Source organism: Ursus maritimus, unplaced genomic scaffold, assembly GCF_017311325.1.
Source record: "Ursus maritimus isolate PB19 unplaced genomic scaffold, ASM1731132v1 scaffold_16, whole genome shotgun sequence".
Classification (NCBI taxonomy): Eukaryota; Metazoa; Chordata; class Mammalia; order Carnivora; family Ursidae; genus Ursus; species Ursus maritimus.
In genome coordinates, this window is record NW_024424008.1 from 5,912,239 (window position 1) to 5,934,263 (window position 22,025).

A 22,025-nucleotide genomic window follows, 5' to 3' on the forward strand; every position below is an offset into this window, starting at 1 on the left:
CACGGTGCAGAAACTGGCGCACCAGATATACCAGTTCACAGACAAGGACAAGGACGGCGTCGCCCCCAGGAGCAAGATTAGCCCCCAGGGGTACGGCCGCCGGCGCCGGCGCTCCCTGCCCGCGACCGGCCTGAGCCGGACTCTGTTGTTCCCGGAGCCACGGGCACGCGGGGCTCCGGCCTCCCGGGTGCATCAGGTGCTCGCCAACCTTAAGATTTAGGCGCCTGTGGCAGCAGCGAACTGGCGCGCGTATGCATCCCGCTGACTTCCCCCGGGGCGGAGGGCTTCCCTGGGCCGAGCCCCTCAGCGGATGGAAACCGGGCTGAGACAGCCCTGCCGAGACCGGGAGTCCGGCAGGCACGGTCCAGCGGCGAGCCCTGGCTTTGCAGGAGCCCCTTCTCCGAGGCACCGTTCCCCACGTCCCAGCCCGGCCCAGGTGCCCCGTGGGGGCAGAGGAATGCGAGGGAGTGTCTGCCAGGCTCACGGAAGGGAGAAACTGAGAATTAAATGCTTGAGACCCCCGGGGACAGGGGTCCGAGTCACTGCCGTGCCTTCCCACAGACTGATTTCTCACGGGGTGTCACCCCACCGGGGCGCAAGCCTCACTATTACTTGAACTTTCCAAAACCTAGAGAGGAAAAGTGCAATGCGTGTTGTATATACAGAGGTAACTATCAATATTTAAGTTCGTTGCTGTCGAGATTTTTGTTGTAACTTCAAATATAGAGATATTTTTGTACGTTATATATTGTATTAAGGGCATTTTAAAGCAATTGCATCGTCCCCCTCCCCACTTATTTTAATACGTGAATGTCTCAGCGAGGTGTAACGTTGTTTGCTGCGTGGACTGTGTGAGTGTGCGTGAGAGACTGATTACCTCTTGTGGAAGAAGGAAACACCGTGTCTCTGTATAATCTATTTACATAAAATGGGTGATATGCGAAATAGCAAATCAATAAACTGTCTGGATGCTGATTAATTCTGGGCTCACGAGTCTTGGGAGGGAGGGTACCCCTGGTCCCAGTGCGTCCGGGAGCCTCGGGCTCCCGCCGCCTCGCTTGGGAAGGTGGCACGGCTGCGCGGGCGCGTGCTGGCGGGTCCCCCCGCGGGCCGAGCCGTCCCGAGCGCTGCTCTCCTTGCGGGGCGCGCGGAGCGCCTGTCCGAGCGGGTCCGGGCTTCGCGGAGGCGCCTAAGGTCGCAGCCTCGCGTGGCGGCCGGGCCGGGCGGGGTGGGGTGAGCCCCAGCGGGGAAGCGAGCTTGGATTCTCCGGGTTGCGCAACAGAGTCCCAGATTTTATGGAGTTGCTCGCGGAACCCGACGCAGAAGCGCGCCTCGGAGAGCTGGGGTGGTCTCCGAGGCCTTCGAAGTGAGGAGTTATTCCGGCTGCCGGGTGTTAAAGTCAGAAGCAACTCCAGCAAAACGTTCGCGCTGCTCGGGGAATCGGCAGCCGCGCCAGTAACCCCAGTCCTCGGCCGGCCCGGGGCCCCAGCGAGCCCGCGGGCTCATCGGCGAGGCTGTGGCGCCCCCGGCCGGCCGCCCGGGAGAGGCCCGAGAGCCGTCAGGCAGTACGTGCGGGTTAATAAGTCCTCCTACGTGGGAGTCAGCACACAGCCTTAATGAGAGAGGAAAGAAAAAAACAGTTTGCAGATGCCAGCCAGGCCCGGCCCCCCCAGACCTGCGCGGCGGCTCCCAGTTCGGGACCGTGACTCAGCGCCCACACGCTGCGCGGCGTGCAGCTGCTGGCCGGAGGCGGGACTGACGGACGTGCCGCCGGAATCGTGCGCCTCTGACGGCCTGAGACCTTCATTGTTCCGCCTCCCCTTGCCGCTCTCCTCTTCCTTCCTCCTCCCCAAGCCTTTTCATTTTCCGTCACTTCTCCCCAGCCTGCCTTCTGCTCCCTCCTTCCTTCCCCTCCTTGCTTTCTTTATGCCTTCTCATCTTAGAGGGGTGACCCCGGTTCCGGTCATAGAAGCTGGACACTCAGCCCCAGTGAGGGACTAGAAGGTCAGGGGACACGGGAACGGGTAGGACAGAAGGGGAGGCTAAGGGGAAGCCCGCCTGATTTTGATTTCCCTGCCCCATTTGTGTCATTCAATGTCCTGAAGACCCAGGATGCAGACCAACTGCTTGTCCTTTTCAGAAAGTTTCCCTGGCCTTTCTACTTCAAAGCATGGCTAAAATGTTGGTGCTTACAGGTGACCTCAGAAACCTTCCTGAGAGGGGCGCCTGGGTGGCTCAGTCGTTAAGCGTCTGCCTCCGGCTCAGGGCGCGAGCCCCACATCAGGCTCCTCTGCTATGAGCCTGCTTCTTCCTCTCCCACTCCCCCTGCTTGTGTTCCCTCTCTCCTGGCTGTCTCTCTCTCTGTCGAATAAATAAATAAAATCTTAAAAAAAAGAAAGAAAGAAAGAAAGAAAGAAAGAAAGAAAGAAAGAAAGAAAGAAAGAAAAGAAAGAAACCTTCCTGAGAAAACCTGAGTTTGGAGAATGGAAATAATTCCAGGGAAGCCTTACCTTCTCCTGGACCTTTTGCACCAATTGCCTTCTTCTGAGGGCCAGGGATAGTTCCTTTCAGAAAAAGCCTGCATGTGCAGTGAAAGAGATAGGTCCTAGGTCTGGGGTCCAGAGACAACATGCATCTGAAGGAGTTTCAGTTCAGAGGAAAGTAGATCTTGGCCCCTGGAATTTCCTTAAGATCACACAAAGACTCAGTTTGCGCACCTGGCCCTTGATAGTGTCAATCTTCATACAATTCATTGTCCTATTTGATCTCAACAGTTTTGTGAGATTCATCAGAATTAAGGAGGTTACCAATGCAGTGACCGACCATCCTCATCCTCATCCTCAAGGGCCTTTTAGTAAATATTCAGAGAGAACTCTGTGCCAGGCATTGTAAAAGGTACGGGGCATGTATGAATGAAAGAGGGACTAAAAACTCCAGTAGTGGAATTTCTATGCCAGCGAATGGTTCTGGGTGGTCTAAGGGGCCACAGAAACTGCAGAGAGCAGCAAACACTTCAGCTCCGCAGACAGTGGCTGAGGATTAAATACCCTTTTCCTTGCACCAAGGTTTGTCCTACAGCCACAGAGCCCTCCAGCCAACCCTTACCCTGGCAGCACTTCAGGCAGCAGACAAAGCTGCCAAAGGCAGGTTGGGCACTAGCTTAGGGCTGTTCTGAGCAGGGAATGGGCATCTAGCCTTTAGCCCAGGGAGTCTTATGACTCCCTTCTGGGAATCCAAGGCAAGTGCAGGAGATGGTTCAGCTCTGAAAGAGGCAGCTGCTCAGTTGGAATCCTTCCCATCTGAAAGTTCTGTGATTGGAGACCTGTCTGAACAGATAAGAGACCCTCCTAAGACCAGTGTGGTACAAGTTCTGAATTGACTGAAGGTCACCATCAAGCCCTGGGACCTTCTCTGTGAGCCATTCGACCTACCTTCTGGATTTTTTTCATAAGGTGTTGAAGCCTGTCAGGATAAGGCCTCCTGATGCCAAGAACGCATAGTTTATCAACAGTGATGAGTCATTTGTGAGCTGATTCGACATGTCCTCAGCTGAGGAGTAGTCACAGCTTTTATCTTTAGCTACTGTTGCTGGCTGTGGGATTGGTACCATCCATTTGTAATCAGACAAAGAGTACTGGGCAATTTCTTGAGAAGCCAACACCTTGGCTGAACAGCTAAGGGAGGAAGGGAGTGATGGAGAGGATGGAACTTGGTTCTTTTTTTAGCACCTCCGTTGTATCAGACATTCTCCCAGCCACTTTGTACATGTTATCTCATGTAATTCTTATAGCAGCTTTCTGAAGTAGGTGTTATTATCTCTATTTGTAGATAAGAGAATTGAACCTCAGAGACATAAAGTAAGTTAGCCAAGGTCACACAGTGAGTAGTAAGTGCTGGAGTCTGGATTTGCACCCAAGCACTGCAGGCTATTTTAATGCTATAAAGCCATGGAGCATAAGTGGGATAATTTTAACATTGGGACTCTCAGGCCAGATGTCCCCAAGTGTCCTCTAACATGAGGATGGCTTGGGTAGGTAATTTACACCTGTGGTTCTGGAAGATTTACAAGACGCTGGTAAGACTGGAAAGGAAAATGTCTTTAGCAGTATGCTCAGTGAGTGCAAAATAAATAAATGAAGTGAGTTTTAAAATTCTTGGTCCTGGTTTGAAGCAGGGTTTATAAATCAGGAATAGCTCCCCCCTCCCCCCTCCCGGCGCAGCCACTGACCTCTTTGGTTTTCGTTGCCAAATATAGTTAGAACATACACTGAAGCCCTCAAGAGCTGTCTTCTGAGGGGAAGGCCTCCTGAGCTATTCCTGGCCAAACACAGTCCTGCTCGGTAGGTCTTGAGTCACCTGTAAGAACACCTGTGTCTACGAAGCTACGAATAGAGTTTCCACCCTTGAAGTGGAACCTTTTGTCTTTGGCAATTGTTGCCCAAAGCAGCTTTTCAGAGGCTGTTGTAAACTGACTGTTTTAAGTTGACGGCTTCTTCTTCTTTCTCTAACCCAAGAAGGAGAGGGCCTTGTTATCCTGGGTCCCACTGAGGTTTCTGCCAAAGCGAGATTGGAGGCTTGGTCTCCATTTGAACGGGAAGAAGGGTGAGGCTAGATAGCTATCTGGTGGTCCCACTGGTCTTGTTCCAGAGATATTTTGGAACATTCTGGAAAAACAATAAAATGACTGTGACCACACAGGCAGATGAATTTAGTAGGTTATTGTACATTTATCCAACAGCAGGAAAGTACTTCTGAGTATTAAAATGAATTTTTAAAACACAAAAAATGCATTTTACTTATCACATGATACTTAGTACAGAAAAAAAGATTCACCTTTCATACCACTCCTAGAGATAGCCACTATTAATATCTTAGTATATATCCTTTTAGACATGTATATATATAATGCATATCCGTTTATACACATACTTTTGAAAACTGAGCTCAAGTGCACAGAGCTGAATTAAACATACTCCTCAGTTTAAGGCAAACTGTCACTACGAGTCTATGCAGGGATTCTCTTGTTTTATTTTAATTATTTATTTATTTTCTCCTTTAATTTCCATACCCCTTTCCATCTCCTTCAGAGGAACCCTCTTTAACATATCTTTATGATATTATCTCTCTCTCTCTGTTCTTGATCCTTTTATTCCATTGGAGTGTTTGGTTTTTTTCCTATTGATTTGAAACACTACCTAATGATTAAGAATATTAAAGTCTGGGGGCGCCTGGGTGGCACAGCGGTTGAGCGTCTGCCTTCGGCTCAGGGCGTGATCCTGGTGTTGTGGGATCGAGCCCCACATCAGGCTCCTCCACTGTGAGCCTGCTTCTTCCTCTCCCACTCCCCCTGCTTGTGTTCCCTCTCTCGCTGGCTGTCTCTGTCTCTGTCGAATAAATAAATAAAATCTTAAAAAAAAAAAAAAGAAAAGAATATTAAAGTCTGTCATGTACACACATTCCTTTTTTCCCCCTTTTTGTGGAGTAGGTTTTATTTTTTGCATATAAAACTTACAGATATTTTTATCATCAAGGTTATCAATTCCTGCCTTGTTTGGTTAGCTTAGGAAGTCCTCTATCTCACTATTTTAGAATATTCACCTATTTTTTTCTAACACTTTTATAATTTCATTTGGTATTTTAAACATTTTAATGCAACTGGAATTTATTTTGTTATATGATGTGAGGTAGGGATTTAACTTGATTTCGTTTCTCCCCAATTGTTAGCCAGTTGCCTAACACATATAATAAGTAGTACACATTTTCTTCAGGATTTGAGAGGCTTCCTTCATCCTATACTACAGAGGTTTTCAAGCTGTGTTCTACAGAGCCACAGGATTTTCCTGAGTTATTTGTGCAGATTCCTGGGGAAACAGAGAGGAAGCAAAAGAGCCAGACTCTTGCTACTGCTTCCAGATGGAACAGTTCTACTCTTTTTTGGTTTTATATGTCGGGGCTCCATTTCAGATTTTATTTTTTATTTTTATGTATTTATTTAAAAGTTCTTGCTTTTATTTTTTTAGAAGATTTTAGGGGTGCCTGGGTGGCTCAGTCATTAAGTGTCTGCCTTCAGCTCAGGTCGTGATCCCAGGGTCCTGGGATGGAGCCCCAGATGGGGCTCCCTGCTCAGCAGGAAGCCTGCTTCTCCGTGTCCCACTCCTGCTTGTGTTCCCTTTCTCACTGTCTCTCTCTGTCAAATAAAAATCTTAAAAAAAAAAAAAGGGAAAGATTTTATTTATTTATTTGACAGAGAGTGAGAGAGCACAAGCAGGGGGAGTGGCAGGCAGAGGGGAGGGAGAAGCAGACTCCCCGCTGAGCAGGGAGCCCCATCTGGGGCTCCATCCCAGGACCCTGGGATCACGACCTGAGCTGAAGGCAGATAGACGCCCAACCAACTGAGCCACCCAGGTGCCCCTCCATTTCAGATTTTATCTGAAGAAATAGTTCATCTGCCTGCAAATCAGTAATATAACAAAAAAATGTTTTAAGTTTCTATTTTGATTGTAATTAACATTCAGTGTTATATTAGCTTCAGGTGTAGGATTTAGTGATTCAACATTTCAGTACAACACTTGGTGCCCATCACAGCAAGTGCACTCCTTAATCCCCATCACCTATTTAATCCAGCCCCACCACCACCTAAATTCTTAAACAGTAAATATTTGAATCTGTTTCTGGTCCTTTTATTCTCTTCCATTGTTCAGTCCATCTTTTCCTGTACCAGTTGAACAATTAAAAGAATTATTATTCAACTTTCCAAACTTACACAAAAAATAGAGATAATAACAGGAGCTCCCATATACCTATCATTAAAATCTAGGGGCACCTGAGAGGCTCAGTCAGTTAAGCATCCGACTCTTGATTTTGGCTCAGGTCATGATCTCAGGGTCATGAGATCGAGCCCCCTGTCTGGCTCTGCACTGGGCATGGAGCCTGCTTGGGATTATCTCTCTCCCTCTGCCCCTCTTCCACCTCTCCCCCCTCAAAAAAAGAAAAAAAAAAAAAATCTAACACTCATCATGGTCTCCTGGCTGGCTTGTTTGGTGGAACGCATAACTCTTGATCTCGGGGTTGTGAATTCTAGCCCCACGCTGGGTATTGAGTTTACTTAAAAATAGAATTTAAATTAAAAAAAAAAATCTAACACTTATCAAGATTTTGCAGTGCTTAATTCATCTACCCCTTTTTCTTTTGTTTTGCATCTTGCCAAGGAATCTGATTTTCTCTTCCTTCCTTCCATCCATCCTTCTCCTTTCCCCAGACATTGTATCATTTCACGCGCACACACATTTCTGTATACAACTGTTTAAAAAAAAAACAAAAATGTTTTCTTACATAACCAAATGCTATTGTCACACTTAACGTTAACAGTAATTTTGTGGTATCATCTCATACCCAGTCCATAATCAAATTTGCCTTATTGCCTCAAAAATGTCTTTTGACAGTGGTTTGTTCAAAACAGCCTCCAAACAAGATTGTTCCATCTCCAAAGTTTCTTTTAATCGAGAACAACCGCCCTCCCTTTTGTTTCCAAGCCGTTGACTTGTTGAAGAAAACAATGTTTTAATAGTTGTCATTTAGAGCTTTTATTATCAAGATAAATCCTGATTCTCCCCTTCGCTCTGCTTGGGTAAACTCAGCCAGAACATCCGGGCCTACTCACTTGTCAGGGTGGGGTGGGGCCCTGGAGTGGTCAATGTTGCAGTATTTTTTCCCGAAAGAGAGTATCTTGAAATGTTAATCTTTGTGCTTTTCTTTGCTACACTCTTTCCACTTGACCTTTCCCCTAGTAAATAGGAGGCATTGCCTGAAGGAGAATTAGGATTGGTACACCGGGAATGCAAAGAGAAAGAAACAGAATGAAACAGTCAATGTTCAGTTTTCTGACTTTTAAAATAGCCTCTTGAAGCCCACATCAAAAACAATAGTTTTGAAAGCCAAAGCCTTTTATTTGCAGAGAACCAGGTTTTGTTGAGAGAAGAAAAAGCCCTTGAGAATCAAAAGGGAAGGCCCCCGGAAGCAGGAGGGATTGGGGGGGGGAGAGGGGAGGGCAGGGACCCAGGAGGCTGGAGGGAAGCCTGGGGAAGAGCCCCCCCAAGAAGAGGACAGCACCGGAGATTGCCGATCGCCCCAGGAAGCCTGTGGAGGCTGATCAATGTCTGGAACTCATGTGCCTTTTGAGTGAGTCCCCCTTTGCTGAGCCAAAGAGCCATATTAGCTGGTGGGTTGTCTGTTTGTTTTTAACCACTGCAGGGGTGGTGGTGGGGGGTGTCTTTCATCATTATCAGCCATACTCAGGGGCCCAGCAGAAGTGACACTTACCTCTCTGTCCCATCAGTGTTGAGCCCCATCTTGATTGCTCTGTGTGGTAGAAGACGTTAATAAGTCACCTCCAGATCCTTAGATAAAAGGACGGGCAGTTCACACCAAAGGGTGCGGTAAGAGCTGAAGGGAGAGCCACCACCTCTGTGTCTGGGTGGGACTGGACACAGGAAGGTTCAATGCATTATATTCACAAGTCACGCGTGGGATGGGATCTCCCCGCCTACTTCCTGGTGTTCTAGTTTTTGTCTCAATTGGATGAGTTTCTTTCTCTAGTGAAAGGGGTGATCCCGTTAAAATCACCTGGAGGAGCACGTGGCGGCTCCGGCTCAGTCGGGAACATGTGACTCTTCGTCTCTGGGCTGTGAGTTTGAGCCCCACGTTGGGTGTAGAGATTACTTAAAAATAAGATCTGTTTTTTTAAAAAATAAAATAAAATCACTTGGAGTACTTTAAAAAAAAAAATACACCAGGCCCCATCCCAAACCACCTGAACTAGAGTCTCAGTGGGGCATAATTCCATTGTGTGATTGTGGGTAAAATTTTATCTGCGTGAGACCACTTTATTTGGCCCAGACATTATCACTCTTAAGCCATTTCAAAAATGTACCTCAGGGATCATAACAGACTGAGACCAAGAGTTAATCTATTTAGTTTGTTATTTAGTTGTTCATTTTAGAGTTAGGGTTGTATCCAGTAACACAGCCAGAAAAAGAAGGGTTAACTGCAGCCAGCAGGGACAGGTGTTTGGAGAGAAGACCAGCTGCAGGTGATGGGAAGAAGGCCAGCCCAGGGTGAGGTAACGACAACAGATGGTTTTGCTGTAAGGAGCTGGCATCAAGGAGGAACAGCAGGAAGTCCCAGGGCATCTAGAATGGCAGAAAACACGGCAGTGGGCTTCTGGGAGCAGATGATAGGCAGGCCCCAGGGAAGCCCACCCGCAGAACGCAGAGAGAGGATGCTGCTTGTGACAGCTTGTCACGGGCTGAATTGTGTCTCCCCTCCCCAAAGTCATGTGTCGAAGTTTTATCCTTAGAATCTCAGAATGTGACTGTCTTTGGAGATAAGGCCTTTAAAGAGGTAATTAAGGTAAAACAGGTCTTTCCGGTGGGTCTTAATCCAACAGAACTGGTGTCCTTATGCAAAAAGGAGATTAGGACATAGCTAACAGACAGACTGAGGATGATGGTGTGAGGGCACAGTGAGAAGGCAGCCGTTTGCAAGCCAAGAGGAAGGCCTCAGAAGAAACCAAACCAGTTGGCACCCTGATCTTGGACTTTTAGCCTCCAGAACTGTGAGGAAAGAAAACCATCCATTGTTTAAGCCACCCAATTTATGGCATTTCATTCTGGCAGCCCTAGTAGGTTAATACTAACTGTGCTAAACAGATGGGCGAGAGCAGGGCGGGGCAGTAGTCCTAGAGATAGGGTATGGTGGCCTGGGGCTCCACCCCAGACACGCAACAAGAGTCAGGGAACCAGCACTGGGACAATGATTATAAGGGTTAGCAGGATGTCATTCATTCATTCAGTCATTCATTCAGTCAATCCATCCATCCATCCAACAATCTTTTATTAAGCTCCTGCTCTGTAATGGGCCCGGTTCCTGACACTGGATATACTGCTGTTGCTGTGGCCCAGAGGAGAGATGACGTTGGCTTGGAGTAGGAGGCTAGCAGTGGGTGAGGTAATTGGACATGGAGATGCTGCTCCTTGAAGACTCCCGGACCTGGCATGGACCTATGTACAGAGGGGTTTGAATGACTCCATTTTCAGAGAGAAGGAATTGTGGGAACAGGGAGCAGGCGGCTTACTTATAACTAATCCAGGTAAATGATTTGTCTCTTTGGGAGAAAGTAAAGTTTCAGTTTACACAGTTTTCACTGGCACCGAGCTTAATAAACATGGACGCTTCGCCTGAATGTCTCCATCTCATGTTCTTTAACACACGACATTCCAACTTATCTTAACTTTATTAGTTTTTCAAAAACGTCAAAGTTTCTTTCCCAGCCCATGTTTCAGTGGAAAACTCAAGTGTTTCTAGGCAATTACTCCATCATCTGTGCCATTATAGACAACCATCAGATAAACTTCCCTAATTCATACCACATCTGCTCTCCCAGCTCTCTATGACCTGGACCATAACAAACAACCCTCCAAAGCATTCATCCCGAATTTCCCCCACCAGTTTCCTAGTAAATGGGAGAAAAATTGTCAACACTGAATCATCCAACCTTTATTAAAAGCTGGGAGGTCTTTCAAAAGCTTTCAGAATAAACTGTCCTGTTAAACATGACAAGGAGATAATGGGAAATAGTGACATCTATGTGGTCCCTGTTGGTACCTTTGCAGATTCTGGTAACTGGGGACTGCCTGGGTATAGGCACCCTTTTTTACTTGATCACTGTGGAAGACTCATTACTCACCCTATTATTTGAAAAATTAAAGTCATGGGAGAGCCCCCGTTGATGGGGGGAGATGTAAAGGACACAGGCTTTGAAGTCAGGCAACCTTGAGTTTGCAAATGGATTCTTCCTCCTCCTTGCCCTGTAATTTCGGGCAAATCCCTTAACCCGAGTGTTAGTTTCATTAGCTATACAGTGGGGTAATAATATTTACCGTACAGGCTTGTTGTGAGGACAACGTGTATGAACCATCAACCCTGTGTCTGGCAGTGTAGTAGATGCTTATTAAATGCCAACTGTTTTTAATAGTAACAAGGATGTGCTGATGGAAAAAAGCACCTGCTCTTATCCCCTGGCCAGAACCAAAGCCGAAACAGAGGGTGTTACCACTTCACTTTGGATTAATCAACTTTAAAATGAGGAGATGAAATCAATGACCTCTAAGTATCCTCCCCTGTAGCTCCAACATCCTAAGATCTTCTATTCAGGGAGAAAGGAGCAGTGAAGAGCAGAAGGAATTAAACCATCTTTTCTGACTAGTTGGTCTGGAGGGTCAAGCTGTGCTTCACCAGTACATCCGGTTCCAGAGCTTATAGGATTGTGTCTTTTCGAGAGAGCTTGGAGAAGGAGGCCCGGGGGGAGAGTACCAGTTAACTTCTTGGCTGCAAAAACAATTCTTTCTTCAGGGTAATAGAATGAGAGCAGAGGGACGTTTGACCTTTTCAAGATGTTTTTTAATGCAAAATACAAGGTATGCACATAATCTTGTTTTCTGACCAATCCTTTAAAAAAATCTGGCATATTAATGACTCTACTTAAAAGCACTGAAGATGGGAGCCAGAAGGAAACTTTTTTTTTTTTCTGAACAATGACTGAAAGGGGAATTCTAATGAATAGTTTGGCATACATATCTCATTTTCTGGCTGCTTCAGGACCCAAGAGCCAGTAGGTCATAATTAAAGCCAATAATGGCAACTCCAGACAGTTATCCAAATATTTTCCTGGTGCTGTCAATTCTCTGCATTAAATGATTTAACATCGTATTTGGGGCGTGTAGAACATACATGCAGAGAGGGAATTAAATGTTGATGTGAATTCTGGAACATTTGCTGCAAGTTGCCCCCAAAGATATTGTTTATTACATTCAAAGGAATTATAGAATGTTTTCCTTAGTAGATAATTTTAAAGGACCCTTTCCGTGCAGAGAGCTGTGAAGTTTGTCCTTAGGTCCTCAGAACAAGATCACATTTTCTGCAGGAAAAAAAAAAAAAATCATGTGCTTGGGGCTGAAGCCCCATGTTATGTAAATAAATGAACTTCTCCTACCTCCACTGCACCTTTCGGAATGTTCTCTTTGAGCACAGGGAGCTGCTAACGCTGCAGATGTAATCATGTAACTTACAAAAGGCCAAAGCTACTCACTTTTCTGTCAGTTTCACTTCCAAAAAGAAAACCCATAAATATATCTCTTTGTAAAATCTGTTTAGGATCTTGGAACAGGGTCTTCATTTTTTTCTTTTTTTTTTCTGTAACAAGTTTTGTAACTTTAAAAATAACGACTACACAAAACCCTCCAGCCCCATCTACACCCCTCCTCCACCTCTCTTTTAAAGAGTTTCCTCCGGGATGGAAATTAAGCAGCTCAATCTGAAGTAGGTCTGGGAGCGGGGTGCATGGGGGGCTCAGTCGGTTAAGCGTCGGCCTTCAGCTCAGGTCACGATCCCAGGGTTCTGGAATCGAACCTCACGTCAGTGGGGAGTCTGCTTCTCCCTCTCCCTCTGCCCCTGCCCCCCCCACCCCTGCACCGTGTGTTCTCTTTAAAATAAAATCTTGAAATAAATAAATAAATAAATAAAATAAAGGAGGTCTGAGAGAGCACAAAGCACCATTGGGGGATGAAATAAACTGGCCAGTCACTTCTTAAAGACAAAACTGGATTTACTCTGCAAAACAGTTCAGCAAAAATTTGGGCTCCAAACTCCAGCGCTGTGCTGTGGCAATGGAAACTTTCCAGCCACAGCTTGGAGTTGGGAGCCAAGCACAATACTAAGGCAAGGAAGACATTTGAGGCCAAACCAGACAGTGATTTTGGCACTGCCTGCTCCTGAGCCCAGAGCGACAGCGGCTGTGAGGTGGTGAGGTCCCTAAACCTCTAGGTGTCCCAGAGACCAGATTTGAAAACCCCTTGCTCCCCTATCTTTCTCCACTGACACATTTCAACCCGTGGGTTACATCATGAGAGACGGTGAAAATGCTGTGAGGCGTATACACGATTCTCAGGCATATTTCCACGTAATCCTACTTGGGTTTCTCTGAGGCCTTCCCCATTGAGTGTGAGCAGCTCCTTGACGTTGGGCAAGACAACAAGAGACTCAGGGCCACAGCCTCTGCCTCTGTGATCCGGCCATTCGGTGGCAGGCACGGTCCTGCCTGACCTACAGACCCAGGCAGGCATCTGGCTTGAGGTTGGGAGACTTTTTTGGATTCTTTTGTCAAAACGCATAGAGTCCACTCAAGAAGACTCTATATTCTCCACTTTACAAGATGGCAGTGTGCCAGTTTCTGGGCCAGCTGGCTGACTCAGAGATGAGATTATTCCATGACACTTTGTTTTCATTCCAGTCCAAAGGGTAAAAAAATGTGAAACTTTGCTGCCACCTGCTGTTTTCTTAGGAATAAATTCTTGAAATGATTCTAGAATGGTTATGCATTGGTTTATTTTAGCAAAATGCCTTGAAGAATTTGGGGGATTTCAGAATATATGTTCGTGTAGTTGGATACCATCTGGCCTGTCATTTCCTGGGATGGATTGTTGGGCCACCCAGGTGGCTTCCTTCTTTTCGGCCATTAAGCCCTGTCTGTCCCATCCCTTGGTATAAGCTAGGCAGGGGGCAGGAGGGAAGGGCAGATTGCCTGAGTGACCCCGGACAACCTTCCAAGGGAGCCCACACAGGGCTCTGGGCAAGGAGATTTGGGTTTGGAAGTCCTTTCCTTGTGGGGCCATGATGTCATAACTGAAGGCACATTCCCCAAGCACAGATTGTCCTCCCAGGGGAGTGCCAGCGGTAGTATTCCTTGGGAAGCACTTTCCTCAGCAGAGGTGGTAGTAAACCTTAGGATGAGATTCCTTTGTGATATCTCCAAATGTTTTCTTTGTCTTCCTTGAGGAAACAGGAGCTGATTAAGAAAGTGCCATAGGAAAATAAAGGTAGCCCCACCCGAATCACGCTGGGAGAATTCTTGAGCTCAAGTTAGAAGAACAGAGGGAAAAGCGCAGGTGAAGAGCATAGGAAGAGTTAGTAGTCATAAGCTTATATGGGCCTGGGAAGGGCCCTTAGTCTTCTCAGCAGAGACACCCAGAGCACAGAGATGTCCTAGTCTTGACTATATTAGTAGTTGTTGCGGTTCCAAATCAGAGGGTGGGGTTTTCCTCCGCATTCTCCGGGAAGATCCATTTGTATGTAAATGAGTTCCTTTCCATTGTCTTCTAAGAATTCTTTCAACCAGGATCTTCTTATTGGCAGAGATTAATGAATCTATTAAGTGTGTTTACATATAATTTTAAGTGCCTATTCTTCCTCTTTTTAAAAAAAGGAAAGCTCTGGGGCGCCTGGGTGGCTCAGTTGGTTAAGCAATGGACTCTGTCTCAGCTCAGGTCTTGATCTCAGGGTCCTGAGTTCAAGCCCTGAGTTGGGCTCCATGCTGGTCATGGAGCCTACTTAAAAAAAAGAAAAAAAAAAAAAAGGTAAGATCTGGGACTTCCTAGATGGAGGGAAATGGTACTTGATCTTTCTCCTATCAAAGAGAAAAGGCTTCTGAGTGTTACTAATAGGCATTGAAGCTCTGTGATAACCTATTACTCGGTGTCTGGCATGATACTTGACATGTGGTAGCATGTTTGTTGAATGAATGATCAAACTTATCACCCATTGTTCTTGCCGGTAGGTCTGTGAGACCTACTGGGGAGGAATGGGGGTAGCAAGGAGCAGAAGGAAGACTCTCAGAGTTAATAAGGCACAAAGTCAGTGGGTAGAGTAAATCATAACAACTAGAACACTATGGTAGGACCAAAACTAATACCTATAAGCTTCAAAACATATGTGTATTACTTACAAATTAAATATAATTCTTGGGCAGGAAACCAAACAAGAAGGCAATAATGTACAAAATTCTTCCTTCCATGTCTCATTTCCCAAATGTTACCACTGTTCCTGTTTTGCATAAGCCTGTTTACGTTCCACATATTTTCTTGTTTATGTCCCCATTGGTCTTTCTTAGAATCTTGTAAAGGCTCTGGAAAAGTTTTGGCCTGTCCCAGCTGTGTAAAGGAGAGTTCAGGGAAGGGGCTTGGGTACGACTAAAGAAATATCAGAATCTCCCAGAGGGGGCTAATGTACTGATGGTCATGGAAAGTGAAGTGGAGACCCAAAGCAGAAAGGAAAACTCTAGAGGATGGGAGTGAAGTAGTGATTTCAAATTCCTCTCCCCTCCTCGAGATTCTCTATATTTTAGGTTTTCTTTTGTCTTCTCTCCATCCCCCAGCTTTATTGGGGTATAACTGACAAATAAAATTACGTATGTTTAAAGTATACAATGTGATGATTGAACCTGTGTGTGTTGTGACACGATTGCCACGGTTGAGTTAATGAACGCACCCATCACCTCACACATAGTTAGCTACTGCTGGCGTCTGTGTATGCGGTGAGCATGCTTCAGGGTTACCAGTTGGGCAAGTTTCCAGTATGTTACACAGTATGGGCAACTATAGTCCTCACGGCTGTGCATTCAATCCCCAGAGTGATTCATCTTATAACTGGAAGTTTGTACCCTTTGACCAACATCTACCATTTTCTTAGCCTCCCCCTGGCCCCTGGCCTTGACCATTCTGCTTTCTGTTTCCATGAGTTCAGTTTCTTCTTTTTCTTTTTTTAGGGTTCACACATGAACGAGATCATACAGTATGACACAGTATTTGTCTTCTGGGGATTATCATGATAGTGTTCGGGCCACGAATATTTTTTCAGGAAGGGAATCAACTTCTCAGGAGAATAATGAGTTTGGTGCCTACCTGTGTGCTTGATTTGAGTACCATGGGAGCCCCTTGTCCTGGGCATCTGTTGATCCCTTGCTCCCCCTAGAAACTCTGTCCCAGCCCAAATGTCAGCTAGAAACCCTAGTCTGGTTCTACACTCTGGACTGGGGAAAAGAGTGTAGTAATTGCCAGGAGAACTGAAGACAGCCATAAGGTAGGACAGGTGCCTGGTAAATTCTTTCCTTCATGAGGCTACCAGAGCTTTATTCTGACAAATGTTATTTTTTTAAAAGATTTTATTTATTTGTTTGAGAGAGAGCCAGCATATGAGCTTGAGCGGGGGGAGGGGCAGAGGGAGAGGGAGAAGCAGACTCCCCACGGAGCAGGGAGCCCAACATGGGGCTGGATCCCAGCACCCTGAGATCATGACCTGAGCAGAAGGCAGATGCTTAACCGCCTGAGCCACCCAGACTCCCCCTGACATGTGTTATTTTGGAAGAGAATTTACAAGGCTCCCTGGTGACCAGATGAATAAGACCATGGCTATTTCTGCAAACCTGTTCTCCGATGAACATCCACTCCTGCTGGATGGTGTCAGGACGTGGTTGTTTGAAGTGTTTTAGACGCCAGCTTTGCCCCCCCTGTTGTGCTTGGCAACTAGGATGCTGTCAAGAAAATACAGCAGGGCTTCTATGAACTTAAAAAGGGCGTTTCAAAATATTACATTAGCCTTTTGTCCCTTCAGTCTGTTTTTCCTAGAACAAATGTAATCTCAGTCTCTACAAATTTTGTTTAAAATAGCTTTTCTGGTGAGTCACCTAAAGTTAAGCTTCAGATATGGTATTGTTTTAGCCATGTCAGGCTTGAAATGTTAGCTGAGTTCTAGTAACTACTCATGGGGGGAGCTAGTTGTATGCTCTCGTATGTGTTTTGGGGAAGATCCTAAAATATCCAGAGAGAAAGATGTGCCTGAGGTGAGCCGGTCAGTATTTTGCATCTCAGAATGGGCTGCAAGAGCTTCCGAAGCATAAGGAACAGTCTCAGCTGGCTCAGAAACTCCTCACGGTCCAAGACACGTGAAGGTTCTGCCCAGTGTACAGCAGTCCCCACCCCAACAAGTGGACAGAAACTTGGGGAAGTCACCAAGAGGCCATGCAGAGGGGTCAGAGGACTTTGCAGATGCTCTGAGGAAGAAATTAAAGCTTTAAACAGAACATCATGCTATGACTTTAAAGGTCATTATCTAGTTCACACTTACATCAGACTCTAAATATTGTCAGAAAACGAATAAGTTTGCCAGGACCAGGAACAGTAAAATCACTCAAAATAGACCACAGAACTCCGTAAGGCCAGCGCGGCCGCCGGGGACCACAGTGCTCAAACCTGATGCTGCCTCATGAGACACCGCAAGAGGGGGAGAAACGGCAGCTGCTTAAAGGAAAATTTATACTCAGTGACCTTCAAAACTTGCAAAAGCCTTTCGGGCCACAAGAGTGCCTGTAACTTTGTCTTTCCTTCTTCCACCAAATGGAAGTGGGGTGGAAAGGGGAGACTCGCACTCCTTAAATGAAGTCCCTTGTCAGAGACCAGCTTGTACTATGGCCTCTGAATGGTCTGCCCTTCTCCCTTCCCAGGGTAGAGCTTGGTGCCCAGATAGCACTGAGCGGTAGCTATCAGCTTTACCCTCCTGCTGGCTCCACCCTCTGTTGGCCAAAGCCAGGTCACCTCCTGCCAGGCAACTGCTGGGTGAAAGTCCAGAACAGCTTTCCCGAATAAACAAGGCAAAGAAAGGCAGTTCCCAGCATGGATGGGGCTGTGCTCCAGAGGTCTATTTGCAAATCTGTCCTTTGGAACTTGGAAGACATTCCCAGGAGGAGTAGTGCTATGCATTGCAGCGAGGTTTCCAGGCTAGACCACAGCATTGATTTAACCCAGAATGGACTTGGACAGCAGTGCTCTAGAACCCTTCATCATGGGCAATAGATTTGTAGTCTCTTTTCAGTTCATAGACATTTGATGAGCTAGGCATGGTACCAGCTGATGTCCCCACATTCAGAGCTGCCTCAGATTTGTGGGGTGGGTTGATTCAGTGATTCCTGGGTGCCAACACAGTGGCTGAGATCTTTCCAGTCTCACGAAGCCCCTGCTCCCCTTTCCCACCTACAGGCTTAACGATGATCACTTCTCCAGTTTCTCTTTAGTTTCATTCCTCAAGGTCCTGGTGTTGGGCCAGACAGGCTTGGGTAAGAATCCTGGGCCCCCACTTACACAGAAGCATGAGCTCTTTGAGTTTCAGTTTCTCCTCTGCAAAACTGGGATAGCATATACCTAGGAGAGCCTTGGGGTTGCCTCTCCAACACCTTTTCTTCTCTTGGTAACTGCCACGACTTTTGTGAGGGTATTCACATGTCTGCCCAACAGACTTGAAGGCTCAGGCCTAGCACACTTCCATTTCTAGGCCATTTTGTAGATGTAATGGTGGGTGTGGCCTAATTGAGGCCAATGAGCTTGCTGAAGTTTACTGGTTACTTCCAGGAAAAAAAATGTTCCCTGTCTCCTGCTAGATAAGAATGGGGGATCTATGTGGTCCTAGTAGCAACAGAGAGCCACTCTCAGACTGCAACAGGGGCCAGCCCTAGATGGAAGCTCTCACTGTGGCTGGTAGGGTGGAGAGATGGAAAGCAGGACTACTTGAAGGCGTTGCCGAACTCCTAAATCAACCCACCCGGAAGCCCATTCTACTTCTGTTGTTTCCAGTGTAAACCAGTAATCCCCATCACTTTATGCCATTTTGAATTGAGCTTTCTGTTCTTGCGATCAATACATCACAGCACAGGACTTAATATTAAATGAGACAAAGCATTCGCAGTATTGAGCATGGAGCCTGACTTATAGATATGACCTCTGCCCCTCCAGCCCAAGGGCATTAGTTGGACTGACCACAGTTTCTCAGGACTTTGTTGAGGATAAGGAAGAAGTTCTGGCTCAGCAGATCCTTGGGCATCTTGCCTGGACTGGGAGATGGCCCTGCTGGACTGGTTCCAGTTTTAGGATCCACTCTTTTGGAGGGAGTAGGCCCTGTAAGCCTGAGGTTCCCCAAGACCCTGGGCAGGTATGTGCCCTGAGGAGGGTTTGGGACAGAGAGAAGAAAGGAGAGAACCATGATTTGCTGGAGCAATAGCAAAAGGACCTATATTTGGGATCAGGGTAAATCTCTTTCCTTCTTTCTCTCCTCCTTTTCCTCCTTACCTCCTTACATGTTGCATACTCCCAGTTCTCAGGCTGGAGAATGAGGGAAGCCAGCGTCGGGAGGGACTGCTGGTAGGCAAGGGAGGCATTTATAGGAGGGGAAAGGAGATCATCTACTACTGAACTCTGATGACTTCTTTGCATTTGAGAGTGGCAGGGATCTCCGTTTTCGGATGAAATGGTGGGTTTAGTCTCCTATAGGAGTTTGTCAAGGCTGGTGCCTTGGAACCTTTGCACGAAGAATAAGAATGTAGGCAGGGCAGCTGTTTCAAGGACAAAGGTTGTGTTATGACTGGAGTAGGAGGGAGGAGTCATCTGGAGTCATGTAGTGGTTTAAGTCAGATTTCTGGTCATTTCATCATCCCCAGATTTAGACCCGAGTCCCTAGGGAGAGGAGGCCGCAGTAAAAGAATAAGTCAACACAAAGCTCGGCTGGCATCTGGGTAAGAACCCGGCTCACGCGACCTCACTGCCTTACAACCTTGCTACGCAAGAAGAGTAGACCTCATTGTCCCATTGAGGCACAGTGCTTTTGGAGTATGTGAGGACACAGGATGGAGCAGGAGTGTAAGAAAATATTTCTTCACAAAAATGGGTCAAGGGGGCCATGTTCCAACAGTGAGATGAATGCCTAGAAGTGAGAATACAGCTCCAGTGTGATCTGACTAGAACAGGACTGAACCGCCAGCCTCTTATCTGCACACTAGATTTATGACTGTGGTCAGGAATTGCCCTGGCCTTTGTTTTTATCAGCCACATTCCATTAATGCCTCATAATGAATCCGTGGTCAATAAAAAACCCAGTTGTTTTTTACAGGAACTACTGCCAAGGCAAGAATCCCCATTGAACTCGTAACTAAATACAGAACTGAACAATGATTTTTGCTGGATTTCATGCTCTTCAGGTTATCTTGCGTCTTGCTTCTTTCATCTATTAGCTATTACTCTAAACCTTGTGCTTGTCTTCTTCACTGAAGTCATCTAGTCGACATGTGGCCGGTAGAAGAAGAGTGGCTGTGACTTTGCATGGGAAACTTCCTGCTGGTGGAAGTTGTTTATCAACTGTGTATGTGGCTCTTCAGGCAGCTGCAAAACCATGTCACAGCACTATTTTACCACTCACCTTCCCGACCTCATCCATCGCTGGATCATGAGACACTTTGACTAATGCTTTACTGAAATCAAGTTACACTGACCCCTAACTGTCTGGCTTCCCAACACCTTGCTTGTGGTAAGCTCTCCACAAATGTTTGTTGAATTAAATGGAATTCCCTGAATTATCAGCTTCATAACCATATATTTAAAAACAGGGGAAAGAGGCACGATTAACTGATGAGACACTTGGCTTCCTCGTAGTCCATGTAATCCTTTTCGTTGTTTTGAATCAAAAGAGAAAAATGTCACACATGATAGAAACATAAAACGTAGCCTATACTTGACAATTATTATCATTTTAAATACCTATTATTATACATTTTTTTCTTTAAAACACATAATCACGGGAAACTTCCTTTCATTTAACCTATTCTGACCACCTTTCTATGACGGAGCAGAATTCTATTGTATGGATCTCATTCTTTTTTCAGTGTTTAACACATTCCCTAAATACTTTAGGTTCTGATTTCACAGTCATTTGTCTTTAAATTACGGAGTTAATCCATTCTTCCTGAGTATCCCCAGCGCCTACCATATGCTGGACCTTGAGCGAAGTTCTGGCTCTCCAGAGGAACTGGCCCTATGTATTGAGGGCGGCTTCAGAGGCACGTCTGCTGTGCTCTGGGACCTTGGTTGAACGCAGAGAACTGTAATTCTCTCTCTCTGTGGGGACTCCTTGGAGCCTGGAATAGCAACCAGGAGATGTTCAGGCAGCGGAAGCTCTCATCACAGCCTGAGTGCCTCTGCCACTCATAGACCTGGACAACTAACACAGAGGGGCTCTCTGCTTTCGGCCAGCTTCTGCATGGGCCATGGGCACCAAAAGAGGTACTTGCTCTGAGTGAGGGCCCCCTGTCCCCTCCCTATATCTGTGGTTATCAGATAGGCACAGGGTCCTGATCACAGAGACCCTAACAGAAAGAAGAAAAAGCCAAGAAAGCAGAAGCCAACTTCAAGGTGACCTCTGTGAACCGTGAGTGTGGCTGTGGCCTGTGACTTCTTTCTAATCAAGAAAATACAGCAAAGGTGTTGGAATGTACAATGACTCTTGATTTTGTTGCACATGATCTTAATGCCATCTTGCCGAACTACCCTCTTGGCTTTGAGGAAGCAAATGGCCGTGGCGGGAACTCCGTGTGCCAAGAACCGTGGGCAGCCTTTAAGAGCTGAGGGTGGCCGCTGGCTGTCAGGCAGCGTGCCCCTGCGGCCTGGAGTCCTACAGCCACAAGGAACTGAATTGTGCCGGCTGAGTTCTGAGTGAGCTTGCAGCAGCTTGTTCCCTAGGCTAGCCTCGGAGGAGGACAGAGCCCTGGCTGACACTTAATTGCAGCCTTCTGAAAACCTAAGCAGGGGGTCCAGTCAAGTCATGTCTGTTCTTTTGAACCATAGAAGCTGTGAGACAATAAGCATGGGTTGTACTAAGCAGTTAAATGTGTGGTAATATTGTTTTTCCGGTATGTGTGTTGCCCAGGTGGGCGCTGTGGTAATAGAGTTAAGCGGCAAGGGGCAGCTAATGCAGATGGCCTCTTCTGCCTTCCGTAAGCGCTGCGGCATCAGAAGCGGCCAGAGAGGTTGGAAAGGAGACTCAGCAACCTTTACAAAGAGAAGAAAATGACTAAACAATGAAGTTTTGCTCTAAAGCCCTGCCGTGTTCATTCATTCATTCGTTAAAGGATGTTCAACTGGAAGCATGGGCAGACACATCGAGATCAGTCAGGTTTCAGGGAGGATAGTGTCATAGACCGACTTGGAGCTCCCCCCAAATTCATAGATTGAAGCTCCAAACCCCACTACCTCAGAATGTGACTACATTTGGAGAGAGGGCATTTGAACAGATAATTAAGTTAAAATGAGGATGTTAGGGTG

At 46.5% G+C, this 22,025-nt stretch overlaps 1 protein-coding gene and 1 long non-coding RNA gene across 2 annotated transcripts in view; one reads left to right on the forward strand and one right to left on the reverse strand.

Annotated features, from left to right (window-relative positions):
* The window catches only part of ADM (adrenomedullin), a 4,199-nt gene extending 3,220 nt beyond the window's left edge, over positions 1-979 (forward strand). The window contains exon 4 of the mRNA XM_040630774.1: positions 26-979. Within this exon, the coding sequence (XP_040486708.1) occupies positions 26-220 (195 nt within the window). The 3' untranslated portion in view covers positions 221-979. The remainder of the gene's footprint in view (positions 1-25) is intronic.
* A 7,760-nt stretch (positions 980-8,739) lies between these two features.
* Positions 8,740-22,025, reverse strand: part of LOC103656394 — an 84,512-nt gene continuing 71,226 nt past the window's right edge. The window contains exon 4 of the long non-coding RNA XR_005834973.1: positions 8,740-9,188. This is a non-coding gene — a long non-coding RNA (uncharacterized LOC103656394). The remainder of the gene's footprint in view (positions 9,189-22,025) is intronic.